This window comes from Podarcis bocagei (assembly GCF_964188305.1).
Source record: "Podarcis bocagei genome assembly, chromosome: 11".
Classification (NCBI taxonomy): Eukaryota; Metazoa; Chordata; class Lepidosauria; order Squamata; family Lacertidae; genus Podarcis; species Podarcis bocagei.
Window position 1 is genome coordinate 35,172,434 of NC_138136.1, and position 20,761 is coordinate 35,193,194.

A 20,761-nucleotide genomic window follows, 5' to 3' on the forward strand; every position below is an offset into this window, starting at 1 on the left:
CTCCTCCCTCCGCTTTCCCGACATAGAGATAAGGTAAGGTGGCAAGCGATAGGCTCTGTGGTTTAGAGACCAAAGAGCCACCCGCGTCCCTAAGGGCGGGAAAAGGAAGGCCTAATAAAATTCCGGTTTCAGGAAGAATTATAATGATGGTGAGATGATATGAGCTGAATAGGACAGAAATGCGGGCACCGTCAGGCGGCTCTCTTGCGCTGGGTTATGTTTGTGCGGCTCCCCGCGGGCAGCCCCTTTCCGATAGAAACCCGAAGTTTAGATGGTGTTATTTTCTTCCTAACTCTAGGACGGGGACGCGCTGTTGTTGGCGGCAGGGGCGGCGCGATGCTCATGACGTAAGCATCCTATCCGGAAGCTTGAGCGCGGTGATGGCGGCCTCCATAGGTGGCAACGTGACTCTAAAGCGCTGAGGAAGAAATCTTCAAATTCTGAGGTAAGATTAGTCCCTTGATTGAAAGGCTGGAGGTCTTGCCCCGCAGGAATCACGCGCGTGTGACTTTCCTTTCAGGGAAAGCTTCAGAAGAACCCTGCTAGACCCAAATTTAGTCCAGTATCTTATTTTCAGCGAAGACAGAGAAGCCTACAGGCAAGGGATTAATGGCAGCAGCCTCTCTCCACAGTTGTCTGTCCCTAGTATCCTGATATATAAGTGAATACTGCCTTTGAATGTGGACATTCTGTTGAGCTATCCTGGCTCATTGTTACTGATAGCTTTCTGAACTAGTGACCATCTCCAGCACATAAAGAAGTACTTTTATTTGGTCTATTCTGAACTTCCAATCCAGTTTCACTAGGTGATCAGTTTCATCTGGTGATCCTAAGACCCTATTATTATGAAAGAGGCAGAAAACATTCTATCTACTTTCTCCACGCTATACATAACTTTTTAATCTTGTGTCATGTGTTTCTCTCTCTCCCTGCTCCACCTCCACCCCACTTACTTTTTTTGGGGGGGGGGAGAGAGAGAAATGACTCCAAAAGCTTCTCTTCTCTTGGCTTTGCTGAATTGTAATTATTGAAGCTGAAGTTCAGCAATACCTGGAGTATCCCAACACATTGACTATTCCTGGTTTGTGAAGTCAGGAATGTCATTCTGTCTTGTACATCAAGTTCCTTGTCAGCTGTAGTCCTAAACATGCTTATTAACTATGGTGTTAGTAGCCGACATTGACTGAGAGTTTTGTTTGGATTGAGCTAATATTGACTTTGCTTGCTTTCCACCACCCTTAAGAAACTCAAATGGCAGTGCTCTGAGTTTTTGCTTTTCTGTAGTTTTATCAAAGGGCTGTAGCTCAGTGGTAGAGTATGGAAACATAAGGTTATTGATTCAACCTCTTGCATCTTCAGGTAGGGCTGGGAATGTCCCCTGTCTGAAATTCTGAAGAGCTGATGCCAGTTACTGTGGACAGTACTTGCCTAGATATGTCAGTGGTCTGACTAAGTATAAGGCAGCTTTCTATACTCCTATGAACATTTACTTCCTAGACTTCATGTCAGTTCAGTTTGTGATTGCTTTGCACAAGATCCTGTGATCATGGAGAAAATTAAGACAGTTCAGAGTTGTTTTGAAACGACTTGTTGCTTTACACGTTCAGGATATATACCGCATTTTTCGCTCTATAGGACGCACCAGATGATAAGATGCACCTAGTTTGGAGGGGGAGGAAAACAAGAAAAAAAAATATTTTGAATCCCAGAAGCCAGAACAGCAAGAGGGATCTGGCTTCTGGGATACCGTGTGGCTGTTCTGGCTTCTGGGATAACCGCACCACCGCACCAAACCTCTTCAGGGCAGCAGGATAAAGGCTCCCCCTGCCTGAAGAGGATGCGCATGGCTAAGGCAGAAGCCAGGGCAGGCGCGTGGCTGAAGGGGCGCTGCACAGTTCTCCCTCTCTGTGCAGGACCTCTCCTGCGAAGGAGAGGCGCTGCGCAGCGCCCCTTCAGCGAAGCGGGAGGAGGAACAGAAGGTTTTGAGGCAAAATACTGATATGTACTGAGTTCCATTAGAAGGGTTTGGACAGCTATTCTAGTCTGCTTTAAATGCAGAAAACTGCCAAATATTGAAGCTGTATAATGAGGAACAAAATACTTGTTTTAGATGAGGGTTAAAATGTATCACGTCAGTCAAAATGAGGGAGAGTAGGTTAGTTCATAGGGGTAACAAATAGTTTGTGAATTGCTTTAAAATTTGCAGTACATGTTTGCTTAGTATTAGATAGATTTCAGTGTTTTGTGTACTCTTGTTCTCCCCTCCTCAGAAGCCTGGTCTACTTTTGCCATATGACATTTGCAACGCTGGAAGATTATATTTTGCTACTTGAAGAACTTTTACTGTACTTAAGATAAAATGGCTGAGTACAAACCTGTTAAAGTTCAGTCTTTTCCAAAGCTTGGTGAGAAAGTAACAAAGGATACTTCGTACTGGAAGAATTTCAAGGTAATAATACATTGTTTCAATCTCAGTAATTTGACTTGGAGATTGAAAGAGAATGCATGGAAACTTGCATTTGAGTTCTGTACTTCCTTATATTAGAATAATATGTGTGTATATATATATATATATATGCTTTCGTAGATTTTCACGGGTACAGGAATGTAGGTTTTGGTGTCTTCGGGTGTCTTCCCGTGTAAGAGTTGGGGTGTCTAGGCGACGTTTCGACGAGGTCTCACTCGTCATCTTCAGGCTGGTGCTTTCGGCTTCTAGTTACTAGAACAGAGCAGGATCTCAGTGTTTGAGTTCCTATAAATACTGTTGAGGGGGTGTGGTGTATGGCCTCCAACGTTCTGGGCAGATAGGAAGTTCCTAGGTTAATGTGCCTTTTCTTCTTTTGTTCATTAATTACTTGAGGGATATCTTGAGTGATTACTTGAGTGATATTCTGAGTACCACTTAGGAGGGTCATTAGGTGTGGATTAGTTGCTAAAGCTTTCGTGTCTTGACCTCTTGACCTTGTGAAGAGTTTTTCTGAGAAGATGGCTGTACTGCACTTAGTTGTGCTCTGGCTTGGCTTCGTGTATAGGGGCGAGCTGTGGTTTTGTGCCCTGTGCCAGCCAGATCTGTGTAGGGATTGCAGGGGGGTGCAGCATCCGGAGGTGCCACTATGGTTTGGCTACTGGATGGTGTCTGTAATTTATCTGTGGAGAGGGTCTGGGTTTGGGTCTGGTGTGGTTGATTGGAGATGGCGTTCTGTGTGCCTCTGGTTCTGGTGTCGGTTTTTGTGGGGAGGGCTAATTTCCAGATGTCTGGCAGGCGGGACGTGTCGTCACGCTTGTTCATGTTGTGAGGGTGTTTCTCTATCTCGATGGCTTCCATGATTATTCTCTTGTGGTGATGTTCCATGTTAAAGAGCAATTTGGAATCTGCAAAATTAATTTCGTGTCCTGTTTCTTTCATGTGTTGGTAAAGAGAGGAAGTTTTTTCTTCTTTTTTGACGGCATTCTTGTGTTCTGCGATACGTGCATTTATTCGTCTGTTTGTTTGTCCAATGTACGTGGCTGGGCAGACTTTGCAGGGTATTTCATAGACCCCTTGGTTTTCTAACTGGATTTTATCTTTTGGGTTTCTGAGGATATTGGCTATTTTTTGGTTGGTGCAAAAGGCTGTTTTGATATTGTGTTTATGGAGGATTTTGCTAATTTTATCTGTAGTGCCCTTGATATAAGGAAGGAGGGCCATGCCATTGTTTTCTTCTGTGTCTTGGTTTTTTGGGGGTGTTTCTTTTTGGATTAGCTTCGTAACCCTGTTTTGCTGGTATCCGTTGGCGATTAACACATTTGAGAGATTCTGTAACTCAGTTGTCAAGTGGTCTTTGTCAGCCAGGCGTTTGGTTCTGGAGATGAGAGTCTTGGCTACGGAGTTTATTTGTGCAGGGTGGTGGTGTGATTGTGCATGTAAGTAGCGGTTGGTGTGTGTTTTTTTCCGGTAGATAGTGTGTCCTAGGGAGCCATCAGGTTTTTTGTAGATTAGGACGTCAAGGAAGGGAAGTTGGTTGTTGGCTTCTATTTCCATAGTGAATTGTATTTTGGGGTGTAGGCTGTTGAGATGTGTGAGGAAGCTATCTAGTTTTTCCTTCCCGTGTGGCCAAATTACAAAGGTGTCGTCAACATATCTGAGCCAAAGTTTGGGTTTGTGTTCTGACTTGTCTAAAGCATTGGTTTCAAAGTGTTCCATGTACAGATTTGCGATGACCGGTGAGAGGGTCCCGCCTGCCAGACATCTGGAAATTAGCCCTCCCCACAAAAACCGACACCAGAACCAGAGGCACACAGAACGCCATCTCCAATCAACCACACCAGACCCAAACCCAGACCCTCTCCACAGATAAATTACAGACACCATCCAGTAGCCAAACCATAGTGGCACCTCCGGATGCTGCACCCCCCTGCAATCCCTACACAGATCTGGCTGGCACAGGGCACAAAACCACAGCTCGCCCCTATACACGAAGCCAAGCCAGAGCACAACTAAGTGCAGTACAGCCATCTTCTCAGAAAAACTCTTCACAAGGTCAAGAGGTCAAGACACGAAAGCTTTAGCAACTAATCCACACCTAATGACCCTCCTAAGTGGTACTCAGAATATCACTCAAGTAATCACTCAAGATATCCCTCAAGTAATTAATGAACAAAAGAAGAAAAGGCACATTAACCTAGGAACTTCCTATCTGCCCAGAACGTTGGAGGCCATACACCACACCCCCTCAACAGTATTTATAGGAACTCAAACACTGAGATCCTGCTCTGTTCTAGTAACTAGAAGCCGAAAGCACCAGCCTGAAGATGACGAGTGAGACCTCGTCGAAACGTCGCCTAGACACCCCAACTCTTACACGGGAAGACACCCGAAGACACCAAAACCTACATATATATATATATATATATATGTATTTCTTAAATAGATGTACCTCTGCCGCAATTATACTGCTTTGTTATGACACTAGAGTGCAATGAAAAATTTAAAACCTTTTAAAAACAGCTATAATGAAACAGAGAAACAACTATGCAAGAATCAAGAGTACATGAATTAAATAATCAGATGAAATCCTGTACATGCAATTCCATATAGGAGTTATAGCACTAAAACAAATAAAACTTAGTACATTTTTGAATGGTTTTTAAAAGTTTGTAATCTAATAAACATTTTAACATTTTGATGTTCTTCTCTCTCACTTTTGTAAATATCCTGTTAAAGGAACTGTCTTAAGCACACAATGCTAATTATGTTACCATTTTTTTTAGGCTCCTATTCAGATAAAGGAATTTGGTGCAGTGAACAAAATAGACTTTTCTCCAGTTCCTCCATATAACTATGCTGTCACAGCTTCATCAAGGGTAAGGTTTAAAATATAGTCCAGTTTTCACAGCCTCTTCTTGTACTTGTATTACATAGGGCTCTGCTAAGTTTGCTTGCACACTTATTTTGTCTGCTTGTGTTGCAGCTGTGGAAGTAACACCATAGGACTGTGCTACCTTTATCTGCAAAGGGCCTTTAGAATCCTGTTTGCCTCCATAAAGCCCTGTTGAAATTTTTGTTGTATACAGATAATTATCACCTGATTGTTTGGGGGCATTGGGATACATGCATTATTTAGAAAATAAACTAAAAAGGGATGGAACATATGCTGGAAGAAAAAAAGCATTTCTGGCAATGGAAGGATGGGGGGAAACTTATTACTTAAGCAGCAAAAGTTTATAAATTGTAATTCTTGATGATACGGATGTGGGTGGCGGTGGCGCTGCGGGTTAAACCACAGAGCCTAGGGCTTGCTGATTAGAAGGTCGGTGGTTTGAATCCCCGGCACGGGGTGAGCTCCCGTTGCTCGGTCCCTGCTCCTGCCAACCTAGCAGTTCGAAAGCACGTCAAAGTGCAAGTAGATAAATAGGTACTGCTCCAGCGGGAAGGTAAACGGCGTTTCCGTGCGCTGCTCTGGTTTGCCAGAAGAGGCTTAGTCATGCTGGCCACATGACCCGGAAGCTGTACGCCAGCTCCCTCGGCCAATAAAGTGAAATGAGCACCGCAACCCCAGAATCGGCCACGACTGGACCTAATGGTCAGGGGTCCCTTTACCTTTACCTTAATTCTTGATGATAATATCATCTCTGTCTGACCTGGTTTGGATGTAATGGTAAATTGTGGCTTAGAGCAGGGGTGGAGGACTGGATTTGACTGGTGGACCAGCTTGTTATCTCTCCCCCATCCCTTGCAAGCCAAATCTGACAGGTAGGTGGGACCACCTGTTTGTCAATCACCTGACATCACAATGATGCTTGCATGGTTTGAAATCAAATCAAATGTATTTCCTGGAAGTGGTTCACAAGACCCAATAGTCCACTTAGTGTTGCACTTTTGCTTTCTCCCATGTAAGTAACTGGTTGCCATTCAGACCAATGTGGTGGGGGTGGGGAATGAAATATTCAGGGCTATCATTGCGTTGATGGAAAACCCTGCCCCTTACTGTCATCCATTTTTGACACTTTATGCTCAAATTCCATAGAGCAATGTACCTCTGTGCACAGAGCCTACAGGCACCAAATCTCCCCCTCTCCATCCATGAAGGGCCTTGTGCTAACAATAGATGGAATGAATGGCTGAAGTCCAGCAACAATACTGCTATTGGGCAAAAGAGATAGTTTGGTATTTCAGTTGCTTCTGGTTGTCATGCTCTCCATGTACACATTACATTTTGTTCTAGATCCACATTTACGGTCGGTACTCTCAAGAACCAATCAAAACATTCTCTCGCTTCAAAGATGTAGCATACTGTGCTACGTATCGAGATGATGGGAAGTTGCTGGTTGCTGGCAGTGAAGAGGGCAGCATTCGACTCTTTGATACCAGTGGGAGAGCAGCGTTGCGACAGTTTGATGGCCATACTAAGTAAGAGAGCATATTTTACTTAAAACAGGTCCATTCTGCAAAGATTTGTATTACACTCTGCAAGGTCACTGGGTACTGAAAATGCATTTAATGAGTGCTTTTTGTGTAATCACGATGCATCAAGCTTGTAGCCTGCATTTTGCACTGAATTTTTCTTTGACGACTTCCCATTTGAACCTTCCTGCCAACTTGAGCTTTGTGTGCCTTCGTCTTGAGAGCTTTGATGGCTAAAGATCCATGCAAGGCTTTGACAGTTATGGTCCTGCTGTTCTGGAATACTAGTCACTTAAGGAAACTGGCTCGCACCTCAGTCCATTCCAGGTGGCTCACTTTAGTATGTCTACTTTTCTTTTTCATGATGTACAAAAGCAGGAAATTTCATTTAGCTTTCTGGTGAATTCGTCACATCAGACCACACATCCAAGGTCATCTCAGCAGAATATTCTCAGGATTTCCAATTCCTGGATTTGCCTTGAAAGCTTTTGTGTCTAGGTCCTCTAGACATTTGTCAGTAGTAAACTACCTCACAGGCTTGTTGTGAGGATAAAATGGGGAGTGGAGGCCCATGTATGCCTCCTTGAACTTGGAGGAAAGGTGGGATATAAATGTAGCCGTCATCACCATAAATAATACTGGAGGTTAATGGAAAATTCATGTATGTGACCAAACGTTGCAAAGGACTAATTTGGGGAACTTTGAATCTTTCTTTTTAGAGCAGTACATGTTGTGGGCTTTCTGTCCGATAAATTCCGAATAGTATCTGGAGCAGATGATTACACATCAAAGGTGTGGGACATATCATCCGCATCAGAAATCGTATCCTACAACGAGCACACAGACTATGTGAGATGTGGCTGTACTAGTAAACTGAATGCTGATCTTTTTGTAACAGGTTGGTGGTTCACTTTCTGCTTCTTTGTATCACTGCTGGGCACACTTTCTTTGCAGATATTACAGGCAGGTTTACCATAAAAGAGAGCTGGAGAATCAGAGCTGGAGGCCAAATGCAACCCTTCATGTCACTCTGTTCGGCCCTTGGTTCTCTCTCCCTATGCCCCCCCTCCAGCACATGATCTGGTCAGGCCACACCCCTCACCAGCCCCATTTCATGCCCTCCTTGAGTGCTTTTGCCTGGCTGGAATATGTCCTTGAACTTTGATAATGGCCACTTCGTTTCCTGGATGGGAGGATAGAGAGGTGTATATGTGAGACCACTAGTCTGCTCTGCACAAAGGTACATTTATTGCTCTGCCTACTTTTGCCCCTGGCCCCACCCACCACTGGCATTTGGCTCTTGGGAGGTTGGCCAGAAAAGAATGTGACCTTCAGGCTGAAGGAGTTTTCCCATTCCTGCTATAGAAGCCTTGCTTTCCCTATTGCCCTGTAACCTCCATTTGCTTCTCTAATATAATGCCTTCTTAATATTGTGTTGCTTCCAAATTTTTGTGGCTCTGTTCAGGCAGAATGATTTTCTGCTTAAGCTGAATTTTTCTTTTTTTTTGCACTTGTGTTTCCTTTTCTACACGCTTGATCTAAGTAGAAGTCATTGCATAAGAAGACATAATTGTAGTTGGCTCATTTAAAAATATTGCAACCCAGACATTATGAGTGATGAGAGAGGAGTCACTAAATGGCTTCTCTGAATTAAAATCACAAATCAAATGAAAACAATATTCAAACCCTGCAGGTGTTTGCTGCACTCTTTTTAGTGAGCGATTTATTTTAGACTCTTAACAGTAACTTGTGGAATCATGCTTGGGTAAAGTGTGTCCCTTCAGAACAGCTGCTTTCAGTGTGATTTGGTGTGGAGGGGCGAGATGTGAGTTGATCATTGATGTTATATATTACTCCCGTGGCTGTTTGAATAATACACTGTGCTTTGGGTCTGGGCGGGGGGGGGGGGCGGGGCGGGGGGGTTGCACCTAGAACAACATTCCATTATTCTATGTATGTTAAAATCTTGGGGTTGCATCCAGCTAAGTCATATGCAGTACAGACTCATTGAAATAGTAGGCTTGTAGTCATGATGTCAACTGTTACAACCCTCAAACTCTTCTTTTTCCTTATTTCTGGGATGCCTTCTAGGTTCATATGATCATACTGTGAAAGTGTTTGATACACGGGCAGAAAAAAGCGTCATGACGATAGAACATGGGCAGCCGGTTGAGAGTGTTAATCTCTTTCCTTCCGGAGGTCTTCTTGTGACTGCAGGTATTTCATCAAACGGGCAGTTTCCCTCCCTCCCTCCCTCCCTCCTTCCAACCATACAGCTTGTTTCTAGTTCTATCTGAATCTATCTTACTTATTTCCCTCTTTGTAACTGATAGAAGGTGCAGACCCTAGTGACAAGGGTGTGCTGCTGCAAGGTTCTGTACCATTTGTGGCTGAAGCCCTGTGCTTGCTAAATAATAGCTTCTAAGTCTTTTTTCTTTTTTCAAGGGTATATTGAAATGCTGTTTTCAATCTTGGTTTCCCATTATCTTTTAAAGAAAAAAACATGCAAGGTTGACTTTGTATTGTCAGAGGGAGATATGTGTGTCTTTCCTTTAGCTGCTGTTCATGTAGGTCTCTGTGTGTAATGCAGTCTGTATGGGAGACAAGTGCTTCCTACTGTAAGGGGATGTTTTATCTTCTATCAGATTATATGTTCTGGGTGGGGAATATGTGGAATATCTAGAGATTGCTGTGCTACAGCTCCCACCATCCCTGATCAGTGGCCATGCTAGCGAGGTCTGATGGCAGTTGTAGTTCAGTAACATCTAGAGGGCCACAAGTTTCCCCACCCATCATCCCCAGCTAGCAGGACCAGTGGTCAGGGATGATGGGGATTGTAGTCTCCAAAACAGCTGGAGACCCAAGTTTGGGGAACCCTGGCCTAGAGGGGAAATTGTGGCAGTACTCATGCATGCCTATGAAATGGCTTGTTTACTATTTGTGTGCATATAATCCTTTCTTTTTAAAAGGTGGTCGTTATGTTAAAGTCTGGGACTTCCTTAGAGGAGGACAGTTACTAGTGTCCTTGAGAAATCACCATAAAACTGTAACCTGTTTGTGTCTGAGTAGCTCTGGTCAGAGGCTGCTTTCCGGCTCACTAGACAGGTTTGTATTTTTCACACTTTCTCTTACTGGCTTTTCTAGGGAGATTTCCATGTAGAGGTGTGATTCCATAAGCAGAGCTGTGTGTTTTCTGTTTTGTCTTGCGACTGGTTAAAGGTGCCTTTATCACCATTAGCTTTCAGAAGGAATTCCAGAAAAATTCCTTTTTACTCAGGAATTTGGTGGAATTCTACTCCTGGCAACCCGAAGATCACTGGATGGAATAATGGTTTTTTTTTACATGTAATTGTTTTCAGAAAGTTTGTGCTTTGTTTTTGTCTTTAAATTGTGGATCTGTTTGCTGTCCTGGGCTCCCTCAGGAGGAATGGTGGGTTATAAATTCAATAAACAAGCAGACTGCAGGATGTAGAACTGGATATACAATTTAGCAGCGTTCCAAGAATATTGACTTGCATGCATTCTTACTCTACGACTTGAAAAAATGGGTTTAGCCACATATTTTTTATTTTATTTTATTTATTATTATTTTTTTGCAGCAACTGGGTGCAAGTCACATTTTCATGAACTATTTAACCTACTCTGAAATCTGTATTTTTGTTTTCTCTTTGTAGGCATGTGAAGGTTTACAGTACAACTTCCTACAAGGTCGTCCACAGCTTTAACTATGCAGCATCCATTCTCAGTCTTGCCTTGGCAGTAAGTATTATAATAAACCTTCTGGCAAGCGATGACAACCTGACAATTTGAAAATTGAGCTTAGACACACACTAGGTGACACACCGGCTTCTTCATAGAATTGTAGGATTGGTAGGCACCCCAAGAGGTTTCTTTCAGTTATGCTTGCAATATTGGTATGGAAGCAATGTGGACCCCCCCCCCCCCCCGACAGGGGTCTGTCTGGAATGTATTGCACCAGGTTTTCTTTCAAATAGATATTGTTTGCACCAGGCAGGTGATGTGACAGTACTGCCCAAAGCCATCTTAGATCGCCTTAATTGTCAGTAGGTACATGAACCATCAAATTTGGCAAGTTAAAGGCTGTTGGCACCAATGCCAATCACTTCAATCCCTCAAGCACTGGACAGCACAATCCTATGCATGCTTATCTTTAAATAAACCCCGTGGAACTTGCTTTCGAATAAACATGCATAAGATTGCATTATTAGACTAGAAGAAGTTGCTGGGGGTTAACCTCACCTGGGTCACAGCTCCATCATACATTTAAAGCTCTCTTGTTCCTCTTTAAGAGTCATCCCCACCCCCAAGAATGCTTGAAGCTATCGTTGTTGTTAAGGGAGCTGAGAAGTGTTAGGAGGCCCGTAAATGGAGTACAGTACCCAGGATTTTTTGCAGGAGGGAAGCTATGACTTTTAAAATGGAATGATAGTGCCTGAAATATGTGTTGTGGATGAAGCCTAGGCCAGGTAATTAGGGACAGGCTTTAACTTGATTCCATTCTTGATGTCTTTTCACAATTGCCCTCTGCTCAGAATGGAATATTAGAAGCCATTGTTGCCTTATTTTATACCTAACTGCTGAAGGGCAGCTAAAAAAAAAAACTCTTAATAAAATAAATATTACCCGAGGCAATTCTTCTTTGCTGTAAATGGGAAGCTTTAAACTAAAGACAGAAAACTAAAAATGTGTGTCTGAGTTAAAGTTTCTGGGTAAGCAAGCCTATTTCTCCTTCCTTTTAGCCTGAGGATGAATCTCTAGTTGTAGGCATGACAAATGGAATACTGAATGTTAAACATCGGAAGCGTGAAGGTGCAAGAGAGCTTCTTCAGCAGAGGAGAAGGCCCGCCTATAGGACCTTTGTGAAAGGAAAGAACTACATGCCAAAGCAGGTATGGAACGAAAGGATGCACAGAGCAAGTCCTGTTTTCTACTAGCAAAAGAGGTGCCTTAACAGATCATGTTTTTGAAACTGAGTAACAAAGACTTAAGGGGAAGTTAGTTAGGCTGCAACATTTCATTGACTGATTAGTTGGAGGAACTTAGGAGGCTGCCGTATACTGAATCAGACTAACCTACTTTTAGTGTACAGTGGTACCTCGGGTTACATACGCTTCAGGTTACAGGCTCCGCTAACCCAGAAATAGTGATTCAGGTTAAGATCTTTGCTTCAGGATGAGAACAGAAATCGCGCAGTGGCAGCGGGAGGCCCCATTAGCTAAAGTGGTGCTTCAGATTAAGAACAGCTTCAGGTTAAGAACGGACCTCCGGAACAAATTAAGTACTTAACCCGAAGTAACACTGTACTGGGTGTAGGGGAAAATAAACTTGACAAGAACAAAATGTGTCTGGTTTTGCGTTTCTATGGCAGGATAAACTATGCAAACAATACAAAGGTGATATTGAAGTAGGTGGGATGGTGATTTGTGGGTTTTATCATGGATTGTCTCTCCCTTCATTTTTTAGGAAGATTTCATTGTCAGTAGGCCTGCCAAAACCCATTTGAAGAAATATGATAAGCTCCTGAGAACTTTCCAGGTTTCAAAGGCTCTTGATGCTGTACTTGAGGTAAGGTAGTAGTACATGAGTCACCTTTTAGATTGGATGATTCTGTTTCAGTTATACTATTGTATCATAAAACTTTCCAGTGAATGTGACATAAAATGATCCATAAACAAAGGCGGCCTATTGTTCATGGGCTGTGTACAACTAAATAATTGTGTGTGCAGAATTACAACAGAACTTGCCCTTCCTCTGCTCTGGAGTCCCTCCAGCCCTGGATCAGATCTGGGGATTTGTGGAGGGAGGAGAGGAAGAGGCTGTTCCATTGTGTTTGCAGTAGTCATCCTGTACAGTCAATAATTTAGTGAGGTGCAGCCCATAGTTACAGCATGGATGTTACTGCCAACAGTGGGAAATCTCATGAAACGGTTGTTGTGTATTTTTGTTGTTGTTGGCGGTGTCCATCTGTCTCGAGAGACGATGCAATGCACCTTTGGGGGTGAAGTCAAACTCTTGTGTCAGCAGCACCAAAGTGACCTCCCCGGGGTGCAAGCCTGAGCAGTGTGTATGGAGGTCCTGGGCTGCTCAGGCAAAAAGATCGCCCTCTTGGTTTTACTGATGTGGTCCAGAGCACAGCAATACGTTTGGCACCAGCTCTGCTGCAGGAGTCGTCGGAAGGAGGCGTACAAGGCGCCATCCAACTGTCTTAGGGACCCCACTCCATTTGTGTAGGGTTTACTCCTGAGCCTTAATGAACTAAAAGATACTCAAGTGCCTTTTTATATTTGATGAGCCATGCTTCCGTTTTATATACCTACTTATATGAGAAAGCAAAACTCACAAGTGCTAGTATTGGAGTAACTGTAGAGTAGCTCTTTCTGTCTGGCCGATTGTGGCCCTTTAGACCTCTCCATCTGGCCCTGGGACTCTTCCCAGGCCACATCCTTCACTGGGCCTGCTTTCCTGTGTCCTTGAGTGTATTTGCCTGCTAGAATGTGTCCTGGAACCCTGATTTTGCCACACATGCCTGGACAGAGAGAGAAGAATGGGAGTATGTGTAAAACTAATCTATACAAGTCAAACTTTTCATTGCTCTCCCTACTTTTCTCTCTGGCCTCACCTAGTGCTCATATGTGGCCCTCAGAAAGTTGCCCAGAAAGAAATGCAGCCTTCTTGCTGAAAAACATTCCCCAGCTCTAGTCCAGCCAAAATCTACAGACTCTTATCACCACTGCTGGGCATGGGCTCTATTTGTAGAAATAACATCTTATTTTGGTTGGGAATAGAAGCCAGAGTTGTAGATGTTTCACTTGATGGTCCTTGAGCAGCTCCTTGCTATTAAAGGACTGACAGGAACTGGAGGCTTAGAAGCCCAATGAGCTGTCCCGTTAATGAATTTTAGATACATTCTGAATGCATTCCCTTTTCTTTATGGACAAGGCATGATTCAAATTGCTTAAGTTCATGCAATCCCCTTGCTTTGTGCTTCTAGGATTCTAGGAGAAAGCCACCTGAAGTTATAGTCACGGTCTTTCAGGAATTAAACCGCAGAGGAACCTTGAAAAACGCACTCGCAGGGAGAGATGAAAAACAGCTTAGTGTCCTCCTTTCTTTCTTGATAAGGTAATTGCTCGGTAATTGTGTTTTCTGGGCCAAAAATTGTGCTACAGATTGGGAGAAATGACACTGGGCATTCTGCTTTCTAAAGCAAGGCTTTCAGACAGTTCTGCCATGTCAAAGTGGAACAAGGAAAGGTCAGCTTATGAAGGTTTGGGTGGGATGATCACAGGAACCCAGTCCTGGCAAAGCACTGCTTAGCTTCTGTGTACACATCTGAACTAGATGCCTACAGCCAGAAAGCCAGCAAGTTAGGTCAGATCGGCACATGCAATTCAGCCCCCCCCCCCCCGCTTTTAGCTCTCACCTCTCCTCTTCAGATTGCTGCAGCTGGCAGAATTACTGGAGGAGCTGGAGGAGCTATTCAGACATTATTGGGCAACAACTCCCCTTTTTCCCGGTCATTGGCCATCCTAGCTGGGGCTGATGGAAGTTTGAATCTCTACAGTATCTGCAGTTCAGAGTTTTGGCTACCCCTGCTTTTTAGCAACTTTATAGCCCCATAACTCTTTAGACTTCCTTTCCCTGCCTGGCACATGGCATCTGTTCCTTCTTTTCAAAAGTCATTGCATTTGCAAGCTTCTTAAAAAGAAATCCTTTGCCTGAAAGTTGTGGCTCTCTTCTCCTTTTCATGCATCAGCTCTGGTTTCATGAAGCCCAACTATCTAGCTGTTTAGAGGTGGAAGTCCTCCATGTACAGTATGTGATTCTTTAATATGGATGTCGGAATGGTATAATCCTTAATTCTAAATTATTCTGAATACCTAGCTCATCGAAAAGAGGTAACTATGATTGGTAGAAGTACCCTCATTTCCTCTCTTGTTAACAGAAATAGGATGGAAGGGAAGGAACTTTGGTAGCCGGCAGTTGTCCTCTATTTCTCACTTGCATCTCACCAGCTCCCTACAGCACCTTCTCCCTATGACGGAGAACATAGCCTTCAGTGTGTTTCTTCTACAATAGTGAAAATTGCTAACATCTGGCTATTAACTTGCAGACACGTGACTGATGCAAGATTTGCTCCTGTGCTGACAAACATTGCAGAAATGATTATAGGTAAGTACTAATATCTGACAATACTAATAGAATTGATTCATACCCAGGTAACCCAAGACACCCTTTTTTCTATACACAAAGAAGGATGCACTGGCTATGTATTGGTATGGCCTTTGCTTTGTGTGCAAGACTTTCTTACACTACCATGATAACCAATTTAATAGAATTTTGTGGTCTGAAGGCACATGATGTGGGTCGGGATCTGGTTAGTGACTGGATGATAGATGGTCTGATCGCTGCATGTGCCATCCTGAATTCTACTATAGAAGAAAGATGGAAAAGGCATGGGGTCAGGCAAGGGGCACTGCAGTGGGAAAGAGGAAAATGGCTGAAACTGAGTGGGGACACCTTGTGCAAGGGGCCTGATCTTTATTTCCTTGCTTCCACTTCAGCACCACTTTTCATCCCATGGCATTTCACAGGGGGCCCTTGAATCCATGGTTTGTGCATCTTCAGAGGGCCGCAGTGGAGAGGAGGGGATGGGGAAATCCCCTTGCATGAATGTCCTTATGCTGTTGTGCCTCTGGATGCAAACCAATAATTAAACTTTACTTTTTAAAAAAAGGCCTGTGTATATTAAAATATATTCACTTAGTATGTAAAAAGTTATGGGCTCTGGGGCCATCTTTGAGCAGAAGGCCAAAGACAAGGTGCTTCAATTGAAAAGATGCCGAGTCCACTTGCCACCTGCCCGATCTCTGGGTGGCTGAGGCACCTTGATGGTCTGATGGAGATCATAGTTACTGGGCAGTTTGCTGTGTGAGAAGCTGACCCTTTTTACAGTCGACACACACAGTTTTACTTGTAGCTGGATTTAAGCCCTTTCATAGAAAGTCTTCCATGCCAATCCTGTCCTTTTTTTTTGCTTTCCACAGAGACTAATTGAAAGCTGGTTGTGACTTGTGTTGCCAGCTGCTTTGGAAGCTTGAGCAAAGCACTTGTATAAACGTGTTGATAATAATAAAAGGTTTCCTTTTAAAAAGCAAAATTAATAAAATATCTGTGTATAACAGTTATAAGGGTAACTGTTAATTGAACAATTTTTGAAAGCACTTTTAGATCTCATTGAAATGATTTTATTGAAAAATCATTGTCTTTTTTTTATAAACAATGACCGTCAGGATGATGATAGCATTTGTATTGCATTTATTAAACTTCTCATTGCCTCTTTCATTTGATGCAAGATGCCAGCCTGCAAAACCTTGCTGTCTTCAATAAAACGAGTTTAGACTTTTTAAAGGTGCGGCTGGAAACTCGTTTTAGGCTTATAAGATGTGTTAAACCCCATTAAGCAGGGAAGTTCCATTTTAACTTGTATCTCTTCCTTGGCAGAAATCTACATGCCTGTGGTTGGACAGTCCTCGGTTATTGACAGGCAGTTTCTAAAACTTCAAAATCTCATTGAAAAAGAGATTGATCTCCAAGAAGAATTACTAGAAGTCTTGGGGATGATGGATGCACTGTTTGCTACCATGGCAAGAAAAAAGCCCATGCCACTGGACAAGGACAATACTGATGGTTTATAGAGGGCACTGGAACCATGTCCATTGCTGGACAACTTCACTTGAGAGTTCATTGCATTTGATTCTTATTTTCACCATACCTTTCCTCCCAAAAAAGTATTGTTTTGAAGCAGGAGAAAAATGGCAGGGTATCTTTTTGAAGGCTACAAATTACTGGTGATTGAAGAACAAAGACCCTTTGGGATTTATCTTTTTTTTTGCCACAAGGTTTTTTTTGTGTTTTTTTTTTAATCAGAAGCAATTTAACTGTTAAAATATTTCTGCCTATATTGTGTAAAGTTGGACTTTATTTATACAAACCCATTGGGCCCTCAATTATATGGTCACAGACAGATAATTCAGGTATCTTCATCTTTTTCTCCTTGCTTTATTGAAGAGACATTTATGGAATACCCAGCTATTCAAATAGAAAGAAATATGGCAGTTTCAGTGAAATTAGATGGCATTGTTTTCCATTTTAAATTTCTCACATGGAACCATTGGTGGCCAGTAAGGCCTGATTTCAGGTTGGAAAACTATATGCGTGTTCAATTCTCAAGTTTTCAACAGAATTCGTGCTATGTGTGTTAAATATGAAAATGACATCATGTTTAAATAGCATCTGATGCTGCTTATGATGAATATATTTCCCTTTTTTAAAATAACTTTAAATCCTAAGGATAAAAATTTTAACATCAACACTGACTTTGGCTACATTATTTATTCCAACTGATTAAAATGCATGTTGAGTATTTGCTAAATACATGGTTGGTTGATTTCTCCCCTGCATCACATCATAGGAATAGGAGCACTGTGTCAACGAAGGGTTCTGATTATTCATAACTCTTTCTAATCCAAATGACAAGTCTGTTTTGTACAGTGATGCCAGGATTGCCCAATGGTGGCTAAGTATGTTGATAATTGCCTAATATGTAAGAAGTTTACATTTGATCTGTACCATGATATTGTGCTTCAAATCAGCAAGTTATAAGTTAAGGCCTGAATATACTTGTTTTACCAAAATAGGAATATCATCGTTATCAGGAAAAAAATGTGTGCCCTTTTAAAGGTGAAAAGGCTCCGAAATGGAACCTCCTCTTGTAACATTCACACCAACAAGCAGCCTCTTCACTTTTAACATCTTTCAGTGCAAAGAATCCAGATGCTAGAAGCTTAGTAAACTGAAGAGGCTATTTCTGCTTTTCTTCTACGCTGGTGGAGGCACATGATCACTGAATAAGAAGTAGTTACTACCTAGCAAGTTAGTACCGGCTGGGTCTTCATCTCTTTTAGCGAGGGTTCTGGTTTTAGTCTAGTATATTTATGTTAAAAAGGTAATGGTAAAGGATCCCTAGACGGTTAAGTCCAGTTGAATTTGACCATGGGGTTGCAGCACTCATCTCGCTTTCAGGCCGAGGGAGCCGGCATTTCTCCGCAGACAGCTTTCCTGGTCATGTGGCCAGTGTGACTAAACTGCTTCTGGCGCAACGGAACACCATGATGAATGCCAGAGTGCACTTCCGGGTCATGTGGCCAGCATGACTAAGCTGCTTCTGGTGAACCAGAGCAGCGCACAGAGATGCCGTTTATCTTCCCACCTCAGCAGTACCAATTTATCTACTCACTGGTATGCTTTCAAACTGCTAAGGACAAAGCCAAGGGAACTCACCCCGTCACATGGATTACAATCGGCTAGCCCAAGAGGCTCAGTGGTTTAGACCACAGTACCACCTGCTGTTAGCAAGTTATATGTTAGCAAACTAAAAGCAAAACATGCTTTTTATATATGGAAGATTTTTTTCAGCTGTTGGATGCCTTGAAAAAGACCTTGCTCAAACTAGAACTGCAAGCCATAAGGAAAATCTTCATTTGTATCCTTAATCCGTTTCGGAAGTCCGTTCTTAAACCAAAGCCATTCTTAAACTGAGGCACGCTTTCCTTAATGAGGCCTCCCATCACCGGTGCCCTTCGACCATTCGGATTCCGTTCTTAGACCGAGGTAAAGTTCTCAAACTGGGACACTACTTCTGGTTTTGCAGAATTCGTAAACCGAATAGTTCATAAACAGGACTGTTCTTTAACTGAGCTACCACTGTATCTGGAGTTTCTCTCTAGAAGGCAGGGCTGATGAGAACTAAATGTGAACCTATACATCTGTTTAGAAAATCTATGTGAATAGAGCTTCTGGAAGTAGCTCTTGCTGTCCATTGTGCTGTGGTCTGTTGCTTATCTGTAGTTTTACTGAAGGGCTGGAACTCAGTGGTATCTTCTTTGCTAATGGAGCTTGTATGTGTTTGCTACCATCCTTGCTTGTGCTGAAGCCTGAGATGAGAGCTTCCCTTTTTTTGTAGGTGCTCATGCCACCTCTGCAGAAACAGAATGCTCACAGGTAAGTCTGAAACCTTGCCTTCTGGTGCCAGTAACCTGATATAGTTAACACATAGCCTAATTGCCTGTTTCAAGGTGAGTTATTCTTAGCTCAACTATGAGATCAGGTGGCCTCCAGATGAATCTCAAGTCCTGGGTCACAAAGACGTTATATTCTTGTCATAGGAAACCTTCAAACTGCTTCTAAAAATTATGACTTTGCAGTGAAATGTGGAGAAAGATCAGGTGACTGGTTTCGTTAGGGGTGGTGTAGTCTCTTCTCCCCCCACCCACTCCATTGTGCAGTAATGCAGAGAGATGGTCGTGAAATACAACCCAAGCAGTTTCAGTGAGAGAAGGAAATCCAAGATGCTTCCAGGGTCACTGGGAAAGCTTGTGTATGGACTCAGCGTGCTGGTTGCGAGTTCACCAGGCCTAGCTGTTCCAGTACTATGGCTTAACAACAGTTACAAATCACACAAACAATCTTAAAGCTTAATCTGAGGTTTTCTTGCAGAGAAACTTGTTTAAAAACATGATGTTTTATTTTGCGAAAGTATCATTTTTTTCTGGAGGCCTGTAAGCTTTCATTAGTGCAATCGTCAGATGAATCGACCACCAAAACTTTATGGCCCTCCAATGGGGGCCAATTTTAGTTGGTGGGGGTGGAGAGTTAAGAGCACAATTGCAAACAGGCCATTTTGGTTCCCATGTGCTTAAACAGGTGGGTGGGGTGGGGGAATGTGAAGATAACCTTACTTTCCAACAATCACTAGGGGTCCTTGTTAAAGTCATACATTTACCTTATACTGCTTTCACTGTCTGAAAAGATACCTGTCATGAAGATCCATAATTTGCATAGTTATTTAAAGATAATAAACTATAATGGCCTGGTTTTTTTGAACCACAACCGTCACCAATTTTATCTACTACATACGTTTTTAGAGAAAAGTGCAGCCTTTTAAAAATAAAAAAGTTGCATTACTTCAAGTGGCATGTCTGTTTCCAGTAATTTATATAGAGATGCATGTTGTTTCACTCCTTTGATTTTCAAAGTCCCAGCTTAGGAATGGGGAAACTTTGACTCTCCAAATGTTTTGGGGCCACAGCTCCCAACATTCCTGATCACTGGCCATGCTATCTGGGGCTGATGGGAGCTGGAGTTCAGTAACCTCAGAGGGCCACAGGTTCACCATCCCTGTCCTAACCACACTAATAGATTGCTTGATTGACCCCCTAAGATACATGAATAGCCTGCTGCTTGAAAGGGATGCTTATATATCTGATAGGATTCTTTATTAGAATGCTAAGTCTTTTGTGATAGAAATTCAGTCTTATCCAAATGGCTTCAGAAATGTTTCGTAGAAATCAGAAGTATAGATAAACAGGAGTGAGATTTAATAAAGATAAACTGAGATGGAGTAGGAAGGAGAAAAGTAAATTAATTGTACTGTAAATGGAATGACTAAGAGTCATACACTTACTGCTAGCTAAGTTGCTCAAGACAGGAGATACTCCTGTTGAGATTGATGTTTCCCATGCATCACCATCTATGTGACCAGGAATATTTTCCTAACTTGCTTCCAGATGAAAAGTTTGACATGGAGTAATACTGATTTATGGTGCAGAACTTCGGTGTATATAGTCAAGAATGCTGAACTCTTAACAGTAGACAAGATACTGTTTTTGTTTATTTGTAAAGCAAACAGAGGAATTTGCTGCCAAGGAGTGTGGTGGAGTCTCCTACTTTGGAGGTCTTTAAGCAGAGGCTTGACAACCATATGTCAGGAGTGCTCTGATGGTGTTTCCTGCTTGG

General features: G+C 42.6%; 1 protein-coding gene across 1 annotated transcript; it reads left to right on the forward strand.

The window, feature by feature from the left end:
- The first annotated feature begins 305 nt into the window (after nt 1-305).
- On the forward strand, nt 306-17,277 carry UTP15 (UTP15 small subunit processome component). The gene is made up of 13 exons (XM_081212553.1): nt 306-445; nt 2,271-2,449; nt 5,251-5,343; nt 6,705-6,889; nt 7,603-7,781; nt 8,975-9,100; nt 9,853-9,988; nt 10,558-10,642; nt 11,644-11,793; nt 12,368-12,469; nt 13,896-14,026; nt 15,018-15,076; nt 16,409-17,277. Exons 2-13 carry the CDS (start codon nt 2,360-2,362, stop codon nt 16,600-16,602), a joined length of 1,530 nt encoding a protein of 509 aa, XP_081068679.1. The 5' UTR covers nt 306-445; nt 2,271-2,359; the 3' UTR covers nt 16,603-17,277.
- Nucleotides 17,278-20,761: the final 3,484 nt, after the last annotated feature.

What these genes read in the sequence shown, in the direction of transcription:
- UTP15 (XM_081212553.1), top strand. Translation starts at nt 2,360, where the DNA reads ATGGCTGAGTACAAACCTGTTAAAGTTCAGTCTTTTCCAAAGCTTGGT. An exon ending in CGTACTGGAAGAATTTCAAG is followed by an intron (nt 2,450 to 5,250) that starts GTAATAATACAT and finishes CATTTTTTTTAG; the next exon opens with GCTCCTATTCAGATAAAGGA. An exon ending in CTCTTGATGCTGTACTTGAG is followed by an intron (nt 12,470 to 13,895) that starts GTAAGGTAGTAG and finishes TTGTGCTTCTAG; the next exon opens with GATTCTAGGAGAAAGCCACC.